The sequence below is a fragment of the Musa acuminata genome, chromosome BXJ1-3 (assembly GCF_036884655.1).
Source record: "Musa acuminata AAA Group cultivar baxijiao chromosome BXJ1-3, Cavendish_Baxijiao_AAA, whole genome shotgun sequence".
NCBI classification, from domain to species: domain Eukaryota; kingdom Viridiplantae; phylum Streptophyta; class Magnoliopsida; order Zingiberales; family Musaceae; genus Musa; species Musa acuminata.
In genome coordinates, this window is record NC_088329.1 from 8,648,912 (window position 1) to 8,660,709 (window position 11,798).

At 43.7% G+C, this 11,798-nt stretch overlaps 2 protein-coding genes across 4 annotated transcripts; one reads left to right on the forward strand and one right to left on the reverse strand.

The window, feature by feature from the left end:
• The first annotated feature begins 1,700 nt into the window (after positions 1–1,700).
• Positions 1,701–4,593, forward strand: LOC135636946 (protein MONOCULM 1-like). Its single transcript, XM_065149184.1, has one exon. It carries the CDS (start codon positions 2,865–2,867, stop codon positions 4,221–4,223), a length of 1,359 nt encoding a protein of 452 aa, XP_065005256.1. The 5' UTR covers positions 1,701–2,864; the 3' UTR covers positions 4,224–4,593.
• A 3,589-nt stretch (positions 4,594–8,182) lies between these two features.
• Positions 8,183–11,747, reverse strand: LOC103977954 (ubiquitin-conjugating enzyme E2-17 kDa). Of its 3 annotated transcripts, XM_018824135.2 has the most exons (4): positions 11,608–11,716; positions 10,932–11,065; positions 9,878–10,109; positions 8,183–8,589 (listed from the first exon to the last, which is right to left on the reverse strand). In XM_018824135.2, the coding sequence occupies exons 3-4, from the start codon at positions 10,091–10,093 to the stop codon at positions 8,359–8,361; spliced, it is 447 nt and encodes a 148-aa protein (XP_018679680.1). In that variant the 5' UTR covers positions 10,094–10,109; positions 10,932–11,065; positions 11,608–11,716; the 3' UTR covers positions 8,183–8,358. The 3 variants fall into 3 exon arrangements, with proteins under 3 accessions (XP_018679680.1, XP_009391898.1, XP_009391897.1); XM_009393623.3 differs by lacking the exon at positions 10,932–11,065 and having other exon boundaries at positions 11,616–11,747; XM_009393622.3 differs by lacking the exon at positions 10,932–11,065 and having other exon boundaries at positions 11,608–11,747.
• Between the last annotated feature and the right edge of the window lie 51 nt (positions 11,748–11,798).

Sequence of the window (11,798 nt, forward strand, 5' to 3'; positions counted from 1 at the left end):
TTTCTTTTATCTTCAGCATTTAATATATATAAATGTCATGTTATGATAATAAAGCTTTCAAAGGAGAGAGTAGTACAGCCTCCAAAGAACCCTAGGAGAGCACCTTGATCCAATGTGAGGAAGTAAAAATACTTGCATATACACATTGCTCTTTAATGTTATCTCTTTTTTTTTTTGTTGCAAACAATTTTAGCCCTTATATTGACTTAAATTTGAAATCAGTTTTTACAAATAATGTCTTTAATTATTCTTCAATCCTAATATTTTAGCACTTGTGCCTTTGAAAATCTCATATCAGTACACTCTGGTTTCTGAACATATGATGATTTGGATCCCTGAAATATGTAGATTAAGCAAAAGATTTGTGTGTGAGGGTGTGTTGTTTAACTTTCCTATGGCCTCTGGAGATTAGAAGGTAGCAGTAGAGAACTCTAAGAAGAAGTTGGAAGTCGGAGAATGCTTATGCCATTTAGCTCATCTCTTTCTTCTATCCATTCCATCAGACATGTAACCTGTGACCAGTTACTGCTGCAACTCACTTCGGCAGGCCTAAAGATCTCTGCACTAGTGAGGTCGGAGCTTCATTTGTTGGAAGGGATTACTATGTTAGAGATTGGAGATGAGAGTGACAGAACCAACAAGTGGGCTTCTTTTTGCGTATGCATCGGTGTTTCTCTTTTCATTGAGCTAATTACTCTCAGGGCTTTTCATAATAGGGTGTCATCCTTTGGTCCCCATGTGTTCTTGAGTGTGTTGCCTTTTCCTGCCTTGAACTCCACTCAAGACTTCTTCCTCAACCTGTCTCCTTTTCTCTCTCTCACATTCCAAAGTTATTATATATTTTGTTTGGCGAACACACTGCTTTACTGATCCAAGGTTTCATGTTGGGTGGGGGCAGTGGTGCATGGAGCCGAGTAAAGGAATGGACGCTGGAAGAAGTAAGGTGAGGAAGGACAGGTTATATTTTATGGAGAGAGAGAGAGAGAGAGAGAGAGAGAGAGAGAGAGATGAGGAGGGAGATCCGAAGATAGAGAAAAAGGTGGACTTTTAAGCATGTCAAATCAGTGCACCCAAAGAGAGGTAAAATTCAACAAAGAAGAACAAGTTATATTTGTTTGGTTGTTTGATGGGGGCATTGTGATCCCCCTGAGGGCTCTTTTTCCATGCCATTTCGCGTTGGCATGTTCTGCAGCTGCCTGTTCCCATTAACTTCTCCTTTTCCCTTCTCCTGATGCAGTTCGGGGCAGAGGGATGAGCTGCAGATTCTCTTTCTGTTTTGGGATGAGAGCTCTTCAGTTTCCACCAGTAAGATCTGCTCCACTTCTTTATGCTGGCTGGTTGTAACACAGAGGAAAAGGTCTCCTCCTCTTCCTAATCTCCTCCTCTCTAATAACTACATGGATATATAGATTCAAAGAGATTTTTTCCTCCTCCTTCTTCTTCCTGGCCATGGTCTTCAGGCGACAGAAAAGACGGGGAAGAAAAAGATTTTGGAGGCTGTTGTTGCTGTGGGTGAGGAGTCAGAAGTTGCGTGCATGTCCTAAGCATGGTGGCAAGTTAGGCATGTTAATGAGTGTTATGATCAAAGGGATCTCTTCATGATGAGGGGCAGATGTTGGTGGATTGCCTTATCTGGGGCTGTGGCTCTGAAACATTCCATCCATTTTGTCAAATGGCCTCTCTCTCTCTCTCTCTCTCTCTTCTTTCTTCTGGGTCTGCAATATCCCATTTGTTTGCTAATGAGTTGTACCAAGATGCTTCCTTGGTTTCGTTGTGATGTGAGAACTCACTGGGAGTATCAGTGATGGAGGCCGGACCTCCTTTAGCTGTGCCCCTTCCTCTAGTGTGTGCAGACACACACACACACAAAGAGAGAGAGAGAGAGAGAGAGAGAGAGAGAGGGAGGAGATTGCTTGTTGCAACAATCTTTTCTGTACTGACAGCAAGGGAGGGCTGCAAGGAAGTCATCTGCGAGCCATCAATGACGATCCCACATGGAGACAAAACAAGAGATGGTTGGAGTTGGTTGTGTGTGATCTGCGTTCATCCATTAAAAGCTTTGCGTGTCTAAGATTCAGATAGAGAGGGAGAGAGCGATAGAGAGAGAAACCAAAGAGAAAACAGAAGAAAAAATCAGAGAGAGAGAGAGAGAGAGAGAGAGAGAGAGAGAGAGAGGAATTGGTGGTACTGTTTAGGAGTGGATCTCTCGACGCTCCCCTCCTCCTCCTCCTCCTCCCCCTCTCTGGGTCTCAGTCATGATCCAAGAGCATCTTTTAGTTCTCTGAGTCTTTTTAAGTCGCCACACTCACTTAGGGCTCCTACCTTTCATGCACACGCTTTTAATGCATGAACTAAGCATCGCCCTCCCCGACTTCATTTCCTCTCTCTCTCTCTCTCTCTTCTTCTCCTTCCTTCACTGCATGCCTCCATCTCGTTCATCATATTCTTATCCTAATATTCCCCCACCGAACTTTCAGAATGTTTTAGATTCCTACCCTTCTCATTTAGCCCCTTCATCATTCCTAAGCTGACAACAAATCAGCTCCCAGCTCAAGGCACCAAAGTCCATGTAATATAAGACAAGAAAAGCATAAACTTTTCCCCACCCCTGCCACACTGTCACCCCCCCCTTACAAACAGAGAGAGAGAGAGAGAGAGAGAGAGAGAGAGATCTGAGATGGGGCTTGGTGAACAGTGAGACTACACAGAGGAGCTGCCACTCCCTACTTCAATCTAAGTAGCTACCACTACTACTACTACTAAAACTACTGCAACTATCAATCCCCACACTTGCTGTGTTCTTTGCAGATCATGTCCTGTCAAGGAAGCTGCTGCGTTCCCAGATGTCCTATTAAAGCAAAGGGATGCCAAACCCTCCAATCTCTCTCCCTCCTCAGCTGCTACTGCTCTCTTCTCCTCCTCACTCCAACAGGTACTCCTCCACTTCCCTTCGCTCCTCCCCCCCGCCGCTTGTTGAGGCTTTAGATATGCTTAGCTCACTCAAGTCCCATGAAGAAGGAGATCAAGAACACCACCGCCATTCCAATCCCCTCCACCCTAACCCCCAGCATGGCCTGATCTCCCCTTCCGCCCCTGTGCGCCAGCTCCTCGTCAGCTGCGCCGAGCTTGTCCACCGCGGCGACCTCCCGGCGGCGCGGCACACCGGTTCGCTCCTCTTGGCCACCGCCTCCCCCTATGGCGACTCCACCGACCGCCTGGTCCACCAATTCGCCCGTGCCCTCTCCCTCCGCGTCGACCCCCTCTTCCCCTCCGTCGACGCTGCCTCTCCGGAGGCCCTCCAGTCCTCCTACCTATCGTTCAACCAGATCACCCCATTCCTTCGCTTCGCGCACCTCACCGCCAACCAGGCCATCCTCGAGGCCGTCGACGGCCACCGCCAAGTCCACATCCTCGACTTCGACACTTCCCACGGACTGCAATGGCCGCCGCTGCTCCAAGCCATATCGGAGCGCTCCGACCCCAACAATCCACCTTCCATTCGCATCACCGGCACCGGAAGGAACCTCGATGTCCTCCGCCGCACCGGCGACCGACTCCAAACTTTCGCCGATTCTCTCGGCCTAGGATTTGAATTCCACCCCCTCCTCTTCCCCTCCACCACCAGCGACCCTAGCTCTAGCACCACCACCGACTTCACCTCTTCTTCTCTCCGACTCCATCCGGGCGAGATCCTCACCGTGAACTGCGTACTATTCTTGCACAACCTACTACAAGACGGCAGTGGCAGTGACGACTCCCGCGACCTAAGGGCGTTTCTTCAAGCTGTTCGAGCGATGAACCCTGCAGTGGTGACGGTCGCCGAGAGGGAGGCGAACCACAACGCGCCCATCTTCTTTCAGAGATTCATGGAGGCGTTGGACTACTACACGGCGGTGTTCGAGTCACTGGAGGCGACGCTGCCACCGACGAGCCGTGAGCGGGCGGCGGTGGAGCAGGTCTGGCTGGGACGCGAGATCGAGGACGTCGTCGCCCGGGAGGGTGAGAGGAGGAGGGAGCGGCACGAGCGGTTCGACCGGTGGGAGACTCTGATGCGAGGCGCAGGATTCACGAACCTGCCGCTCAGCCCCTTCGCGCTGTCGCAGGCGCGGCTTCTGCTCCGCCTCCACTATCCATCGGAAGGGTATCAGCTCCACACGGTGAGGGATTCCTTTTTCTTGGGGTGGCAGAACAAGCCCCTCTTCTCAGTCTCGTCTTGGCATTAGTGCAACAGCCCTAGGGAGGAAGCTGAAAGCAAATAGGTCGAATCCTTCTCCCTCCTTCCGGTGGTGCGTTGATGATTCGAGTAGGGCTTTTTGGTCTCAGTTAGAGAAGAGGGAGGGAAGCGAAGGTAATAGATCTTAGCACATATGTCATCATCATATCTGATCTTGGGTAGGAACCCTAACCCTAGTTTCAGCTCATGTTTCTTGGAAGGAGGAGACGGTGGAGGTGTTGCACGTTGCATGGGATTTTGGTAGTTGTGACCCCAAAAGGGAACTGTTGATGCTCGCCATTCCTCAAATCTCTTTCCTTGTGAGCTTCCTCCTTCCCATCCCAAACCCCCTTCTTCGAGAGTTTTCTATGCTTATAAACTATAATAAAAGCCAGGGCGGTTGCACCATTAATTATTATCTTCCTTATTTCTCTCTCTCTCTCTCTCTGTTATAATGTATGATGTATCCCCTTCCTTCTACTCCTGCAATGGATGTCCCTTTGGGTTATAAAACTGTTTCCTTCCACGAGGGGAAGTCATGGTGTCATGCTGTGGCTTGTCTTCTTTCTGTGTAGTTTATGCAAGGCTCGATTGTTTTCATGCTTGCATATGACTTATATTTTGTGTGTTAGATCAGCAGTAACGATGGCGGAGTGACCACTAACTGCAATCGAAGGGGTTCGAGAAATGGCATCTATGGGGATGGGAGAGTAATCATCAAGTCGAAGAAGGCCACCACTGAGGTGGGGTGTTTAGAATAGTCTGTGCTGGGATGTGCTCCCGATAATGGGGGTTTAGTTCTTGTTTCTTGTGCTCATGTCCCAAATATGCCAATCACCTCTCTCTTGGGGCTGATTCCTGCCTTCCTACCGCGCCTTAAATCCTGCCTCATGTCCCCTCGAACAAACTCATGGGTTTGCTCGACGCCAGACTTTTTTTGTGGCAACGTTTGCCCCGCTTTCCCAGCAAATCAATCCCACAAAACATCACACTCCCAGTTCATGTCTCCCCCCCCCCCCGCTTCCTTGGGATCCTGCATGCTGGGTTCCTAGCTCAAGCTTCAATGATTCCCTACCTGCCTTTGTCTCCTCCTTCTCGCACCTCCCCCTGCCCTTTGCTTCTTCCTTCTTCTCCTAGGTTTTCCTATGTGAAGCCCAAGAAACGATGATGATGATGATCCAGAAGCTCCTAAGGAATACACAAGTCTTTCCTTCTTCCAGTTTGTGAAGCCTAAGAAACGACAGAAGCTCCTAGGGAATACATATCAAGCTTGACGACCATGTCTTTCCTTGTTCGAGTTTGTGAAGCCTAAGAAACGATGACTGACGATCGAGAAGCTCATAAGGAACACACATCAAGCTTGACCATGTCTTTCCTTCTTCAAGTTTGTATCTTTCGATCTCATTCCTACCATGGCTTACGCTGACACCAGAAAAAGGATACGACACAGCGGAAGCAACACACCCTCTGCCATGCCTTTCTGCTGAGCAGCTGCATTCAATGACATGAATTCTATATGAACAAATCCGAATCCGTCTTGTTCATCTGTCGGTATAAATAGATGAGCGCCCTGCGATGACCATTTGTGTGAGTGTGGGTGAAGCGAGCAGGTAGCTCGGTACAAGATTGGCCATAACGCAATATGGTACAGATCGCATTTATTGCAATGATAGGTGGGAATGTGATTCGTCACAGACCAGAATCTGTCAAAGAGATTCTGCATTTATTTTCTTAATGATTGAAAGCTGAGGAAGGATATATTTATGAGGTCGCCTGCTGATCTGAACCGCACAACAATTTCCTTTCTCCAAGGAGAGAGAGAGAGAGAGAGAGAGAGAGAGAGAGAGAGAGAGAGAGAGAGAGAGAAATTAGAGTTGCATTAATTCATTTGTGCCGCATGCAAGATTGTGTGTGGAAATCAGCAGGAATTCCGGAACCAGTTCATCAAAGACCCAACCTCCTCTTCCAATTGTTCATGCTCTTCAATGGATCATAGCATCCGAGAAGAAGAACATATATGCCTTTGCGGACCGAGTGATCTATATATCTATTGAACTCAGATCCATTGACCTCAGCAAGGACAAGCAAATTCCAAGCCAGTGCATCTCATCTGGTTACCCTGCATTCTTGTAGGATCATGTGGTCTCATGACCTAGCTTGTTCCAAGCGAACTAGCTAGGTAGCTTCAGAGCTTAGGGTCTTAGCTAAGCAGGAGCTCCTGGGAACCATGCTACCATCCACAGCTCTTGGCAACACATGGACCGAACCACCGATAGTGCTTCCAAGAACGAACTAAAAGACGTATGGGAACTCATCAAAGTCTTTCTGTGTCTCACTATCTCACACTTTCTTTAAGGAAAGAACACACTGATGCTTTATCCTTGGAGAAGATTCTATCAAAGAAAAGATACACTCACTGTAGACACACCATATCTATTAGCAGATTTCCTTCTCGTATATTTGCATAGTTATTGTAGAAGACTGTAATGCAGATGAAAGTGACTATTTCTCACTGAGAGAGAGAGAGAGAGAGAGAGAGAGAGAGAGAGGGTGAAAACTAAGGAGGTAGGGAGCAAGCCCTTTGTGTAGGGAGATGTGAGCAAGCTCAAGTCTATGGATGGAATTGCTTGTACTGGGAGGGGTAAGGCTCAAAGTTTCTGACATGAGGAAGAGCGAGAGAGAGAGCGAGTGAGTGTGATGGGGAGGGAAAGGATCTTGCTCTGGTTTGCAGTAGTTGGTGGGGGTGTCGTTGACGGCAGGGTCGAGCAGGAGAGAGAGAGAGAGAGAGAGAGAGAGAGGTAAGGATGCGAGAAGAAAGGGTGTGGGTTTGACAGGCGAAGCATTGTAGTATTCCTGCGGTATCAGAAAATTCACCGTGTTATGATGTTTTTAGTAATTTTTTTAAAAAATATCATATTATTTTTATATAAATTTTCAAAGAATATCATATTTATAATTATTGTCAATAATACTAAAAAAATATAATATGATATTTTTATATTATGTTATAGTATTTTTATAACGTAATACTAAAATATTATTATATAATATTTAACATTTTTATATTGTATTTTTAATATTACTGAAAATATTATAATTAGATCAATTCATCATATAATCGATCTATTGATAATAGTAAAAAGAGATAAATGGTTAAAAAAGTTTATTATAAAAAATAAAAAAATAAGGGACATTTGCGAAGATAGATTTTTTTTTTTTTGGTTGAAAATTCGTCCCATCTTTATTTGCTATGAATCAGAAAATAAATAGATAAATAAATAAAGATGACCTGTCGTCGGGGTGGGTGATGAGAGAGAGGTCTCTCTCCTCTGGGGATTGTGTGTGTCTAAGACATTCTTCCCACGCTCCATCGGGCACGTGGGAGACGACGATGTGACGTTGACGAGTCGCACACGTGTGCAATGTGGCAGGAGACATAGCACGCGCTGTTGCGTCTCCCTTCGCTGCTTCAGGGAGCGCAGGCGCTGCTGCGTTCAGTGGTCCGATCGCGTGGCCTCATCCCGTCTCCTGTTAATATTCCACGTCCAACACCCGACTCTGAGAGGAAGGAGTCATTGCATCCCCTCCGTCCTTCTCTTTCCTTCTACGTAAATGTATTTGTTGGTGTTGACAGATGATAGTTAGCATAAATATTTTTAATATTAATAATAAATTATGAGATCCAATCTTACATGACATTCATTATAGGATGAGATAATTGATATATTAGCTTCATTAAATCATATTAATTTTGTTAACTCTAAATTTGAGTTCAAATATTTCACTAAAATCAGTAATAATTCACCTGACATAAGTCAATTTTAATACTAATTCCATGAGACAAAACTGGAATATATATATATATATATATATATATATACACACACACATGGAAACTGAGCAGAAATTGAAAACATCACTCAAACTTCAACCCTGACAGCAGAACTGACACATATAGAAAATGCCCAGTGAAAAATCTGCACGTATGATTTCCAATTCCGAACTATTATACATTCAGATCATGCCATGAGAGCTCAGTTTGATCTTTTAGGGTCTTCAAATACAACATGAAGGAGAAGGATTGTTATTCTTAGTTCTCATAAACATATTACACATCTCAGTTTGGATTGGAGGTGGGGGTGCTGTCAACCCATAGCATACTTCTGCGTCCATGCTCGAGCTGTCTCTTCGTATTGAGACCTCTGCATCTTGTACGTGTGGGCGATCTCAGGGACGAGAGGATCGTCAGGATTGGGGTCTGTAAGAAGGGAGGAGATGGAGAGGAGGACCTTTGATATCGTCAGTGCAGGGCTCCACTGCTCCTTGAGGATGTCGAGGCAGATGCTTCCGTTCGAGTTGATATTGGGGTGATAAACCTATAATGATTGACATCCAGAATTAATAAAGTGCTTTTTTTTTTTTGCATCAGCAAACTTGTTTCAGCTTAAAGTTGTAGATTTCACAGGCAATCAATTGATCCAAAGCAAAATCTAACAAGCGTACCATGACCATGTGGTTCAAATTCCTCTGATACTTTAATCCCAAAGGTATAAGATAATTTGATACAATGGCGCAGCTAGCAAGATATACCAAACCAAAAACAGATAATTTGATCATTGATTTATTAAGAACTATATATATATTTTCCTGTTGAGCATCCAAATGCCCAATAACACGGCAAAAAACCTTCTAGCTAACTGAGAATATGTAGATCTCAGAAAGGAGAAGAAAGAAAAAGAAACCACTACATACTCCTACTTGATATTAGGTCAACCAGAATGCCGGTTCCGTTTCGATGTACCAATAGAGATATGCACAATCAAGGCCCATGAATGAAGCACCCAAAAATTTCTGGTTTAACCAATAAATACAAACTTCTAAACAAACAAGATCTTAAAATTACTCATTGTTAGAAAGTGTGCCTCTTAATGTTGTTCCACAAATATCCACCATAAGAATTCGATGCATTGAGAAATTAAAAGCAGGATCATAACATGAAAACACATAAAATGACTAATGCAAGCATTACGTCTCTGCAGCTAGCTACTTATTAATGTCAACAAAGTACAATATTAACATTCCTCTTTCAGCAACAGACAGCAAATGCTGCTTTTATCTATAGATTATTCTACAATGCTCTAGTTTCTGTAACCATACAGGTGAGTTTCGAGGAACTTGAGTATGAAAAATGGTTTTTAATCAGAATTGAATTCAATGCAAGCGCTCCAAGTAACTAAAATAAGCATGTAAAATTCCATGTGAAGAAATGTTAGAAAGGTTAAGGACTTCGATTTTATGATTTATGAGTTGAAAGCATGACATAATTAGAAATGCTTGTTAAAAGCAAATGCAGACATTTATGCATATCACATAGCAATTGTAGAGGTGAAAGACATTGAAACCTTCTAGCAAACAATTGACGATATCTCTGAACAAATTAAGTTCTTTGCAAGACAAATTAGGTGCCAATCTGCTGCAATTGAGTACCAAAGCAATCAAAATAACAGCAATCTCAATTGCTAGGGTCAAATATCCTCTTAGTTTATGTGATAACAAGAACCAGTCATTATACCTGCATACACATTTCTAGCACAGATCATGCAACAAAAAGTGTTGCAGGCAAGAATAAAATGAAAATCAATATACACACTTATTTCTGCTCACCTTTGTCTGGAAGTTGACTTTTGGAGGCTTAAATGGATAGTCAGGTGGAAAATGTATCTTAACAAAGAACACTCCACCTGCATAAGGACTGTCTGCAGGACCCATGATTGTTGCCTGCCATTGGAAGAGATCTTCCCCAACAGGTCCAGCACTGCATGATGTTGGAGGATCCCTCTGCAAATCCATTAATTCCTTCTGAATCCGTTTGCTAGCCATAGTGTCTTGTGATTTTCTAAAATATGTCAGAATAGGGAATATATCCATAAGCAAACAGATTGTCTTTAAGGAAAAAAAAAAAAATTCCCCAGGAACAGAATTTTGCAGAAAATTAAAAAGCAAGTGGACAGCTGATGAAAATATAAGCCAAAACTTAACCACAAGGAAATCCAAGAGATGAGTTAATTGAACACACCTTAACCTATGCAATATCTTGCACATATTACACAAACAACAACAGACAGCAGACAATTTATGTTAGGCGTTTCCAAGATATAAAAGCAAGCAGTTCATTTTTCAACTCGCCATGTATTAGATATGAGAGCTTTATGATATACTTGCTAGAAGAATCCTGGAAGTCAAAGATAAGTAATATTGTTAAGTTTCCTCGAGTCAAAAGATACACACATATTGATGGTTAGGCCTTCTTCTGCCTAACTAATGGTATTTGCGACACATAGAACACGACAGCAGGCATTTCGACTACCATTATACGCCAGCACGCAAACATCCAGGCCATGCACAAACAAAAGAAATACTACTGATACAAAGATTTATGTCAATGGCCAATCGGAAAAAGCTCTTTTGTTGCATGCCCAAGATTTCTCAGATGTCAATACGTCGGCTTTACAAGGTCACCAATCACTAAACGCGCACATCGACCAGAAACATATGTGGATAGAATATGCTGATTTTTAAGAATAAGGGAATAACTAATTTTGTCTACCCTTGGATCACCTCTCTCTATTCTGTTGTCAAAAGTTTCAGTATTGGATACAGAGGCTCAACATGGCCCGTAACCTATCTGGCCATGATGGTTCTACAATTATATTCTGACCTGTTGGAAGATTGTTATGTAGTACTCCAGTTTATAACAAATCCGATGGCGGGCTAGAATCATAGCTGCAGGCAAGCAACCAATGCATCAACTAGCTACCAAGGGAAAAAAGAGTCTGCTCACCAAGCATGTTCCTATACATCAAAGTCAAGAACTCCACTCAGGTCCCAGGAATACTAGAGCCACATATTTACCAGAATAGGCCATATAACAAAAATCTTTACATCCGGGCATCATTCTTGAGCAAGAAAACCAAAACATAAAAAATGAATAGGCGATGTAACAAAAAACCGATCTTTAGTTCTGAAAACTAAGTAAAACAAAGAATAAACTTAAAAAATGAGCAGGAAATCAAAAAGCCCTTCTTCTCGATGTAAAAGTCAACGAAATCTTTCGCTCATATCCGTTTGAACCCGTGGAACACAGGGTTGGTAAGACGATGAGCTACCTCGAAACAGATCAACGAGATCTAACTGTTACCCATGCGAAAAGCGGCGCAGATACGGCAGGGATCCATCTCTAAGCTAGTTTGCCCATCTAAACAAGAAAATTCTTCGAAACAGGGGGGGGAAACAGGAAAAGCTCTACGGAAGAACAAAACAACGTCTATAGACCATTAAATTGTTCCGATTCGAGAAGAATTAAGCAGCGACTGTGAAGAAAAAAAGGAGGCGACCTGCTTACAGATCGGAAGAGTTGGATCGATGCGAGCTCCACCGCCGGATTTGACACGGATCGAAAGAGGGAGAGAGAGAAGCGTGAAAAGGCGACGGCGGTATATGGAGAGCAGACGTCGTATCAGGTCACCTCCCGGTCACCGTTAAGCACAAGAGAACCGTTATTATGTATTATACGGATAATATCGGG

Excerpts from the sequence above, each read along its gene's own strand:
- LOC135636946 (XM_065149184.1), top strand. The coding sequence starts at position 2,865 with ATGCCAAACCCTCCAATCTCTCTCCCTCCTCAGCTGCTACTGCTCTCT.
- LOC103977954 (XM_009393623.3), bottom strand. The coding sequence starts at position 10,093 with ATGGCTAGCAAACGGATTCAGAAGGAATTAATGGATTTGCAGAGGGAT. Across the intron at positions 8,590-9,877 it reads AAGTCAACTTCCAGACAAAG|GTTTATCACCCCAATATCAA; the intron begins GTGAGCAGAAAT and ends CAATCATTATAG.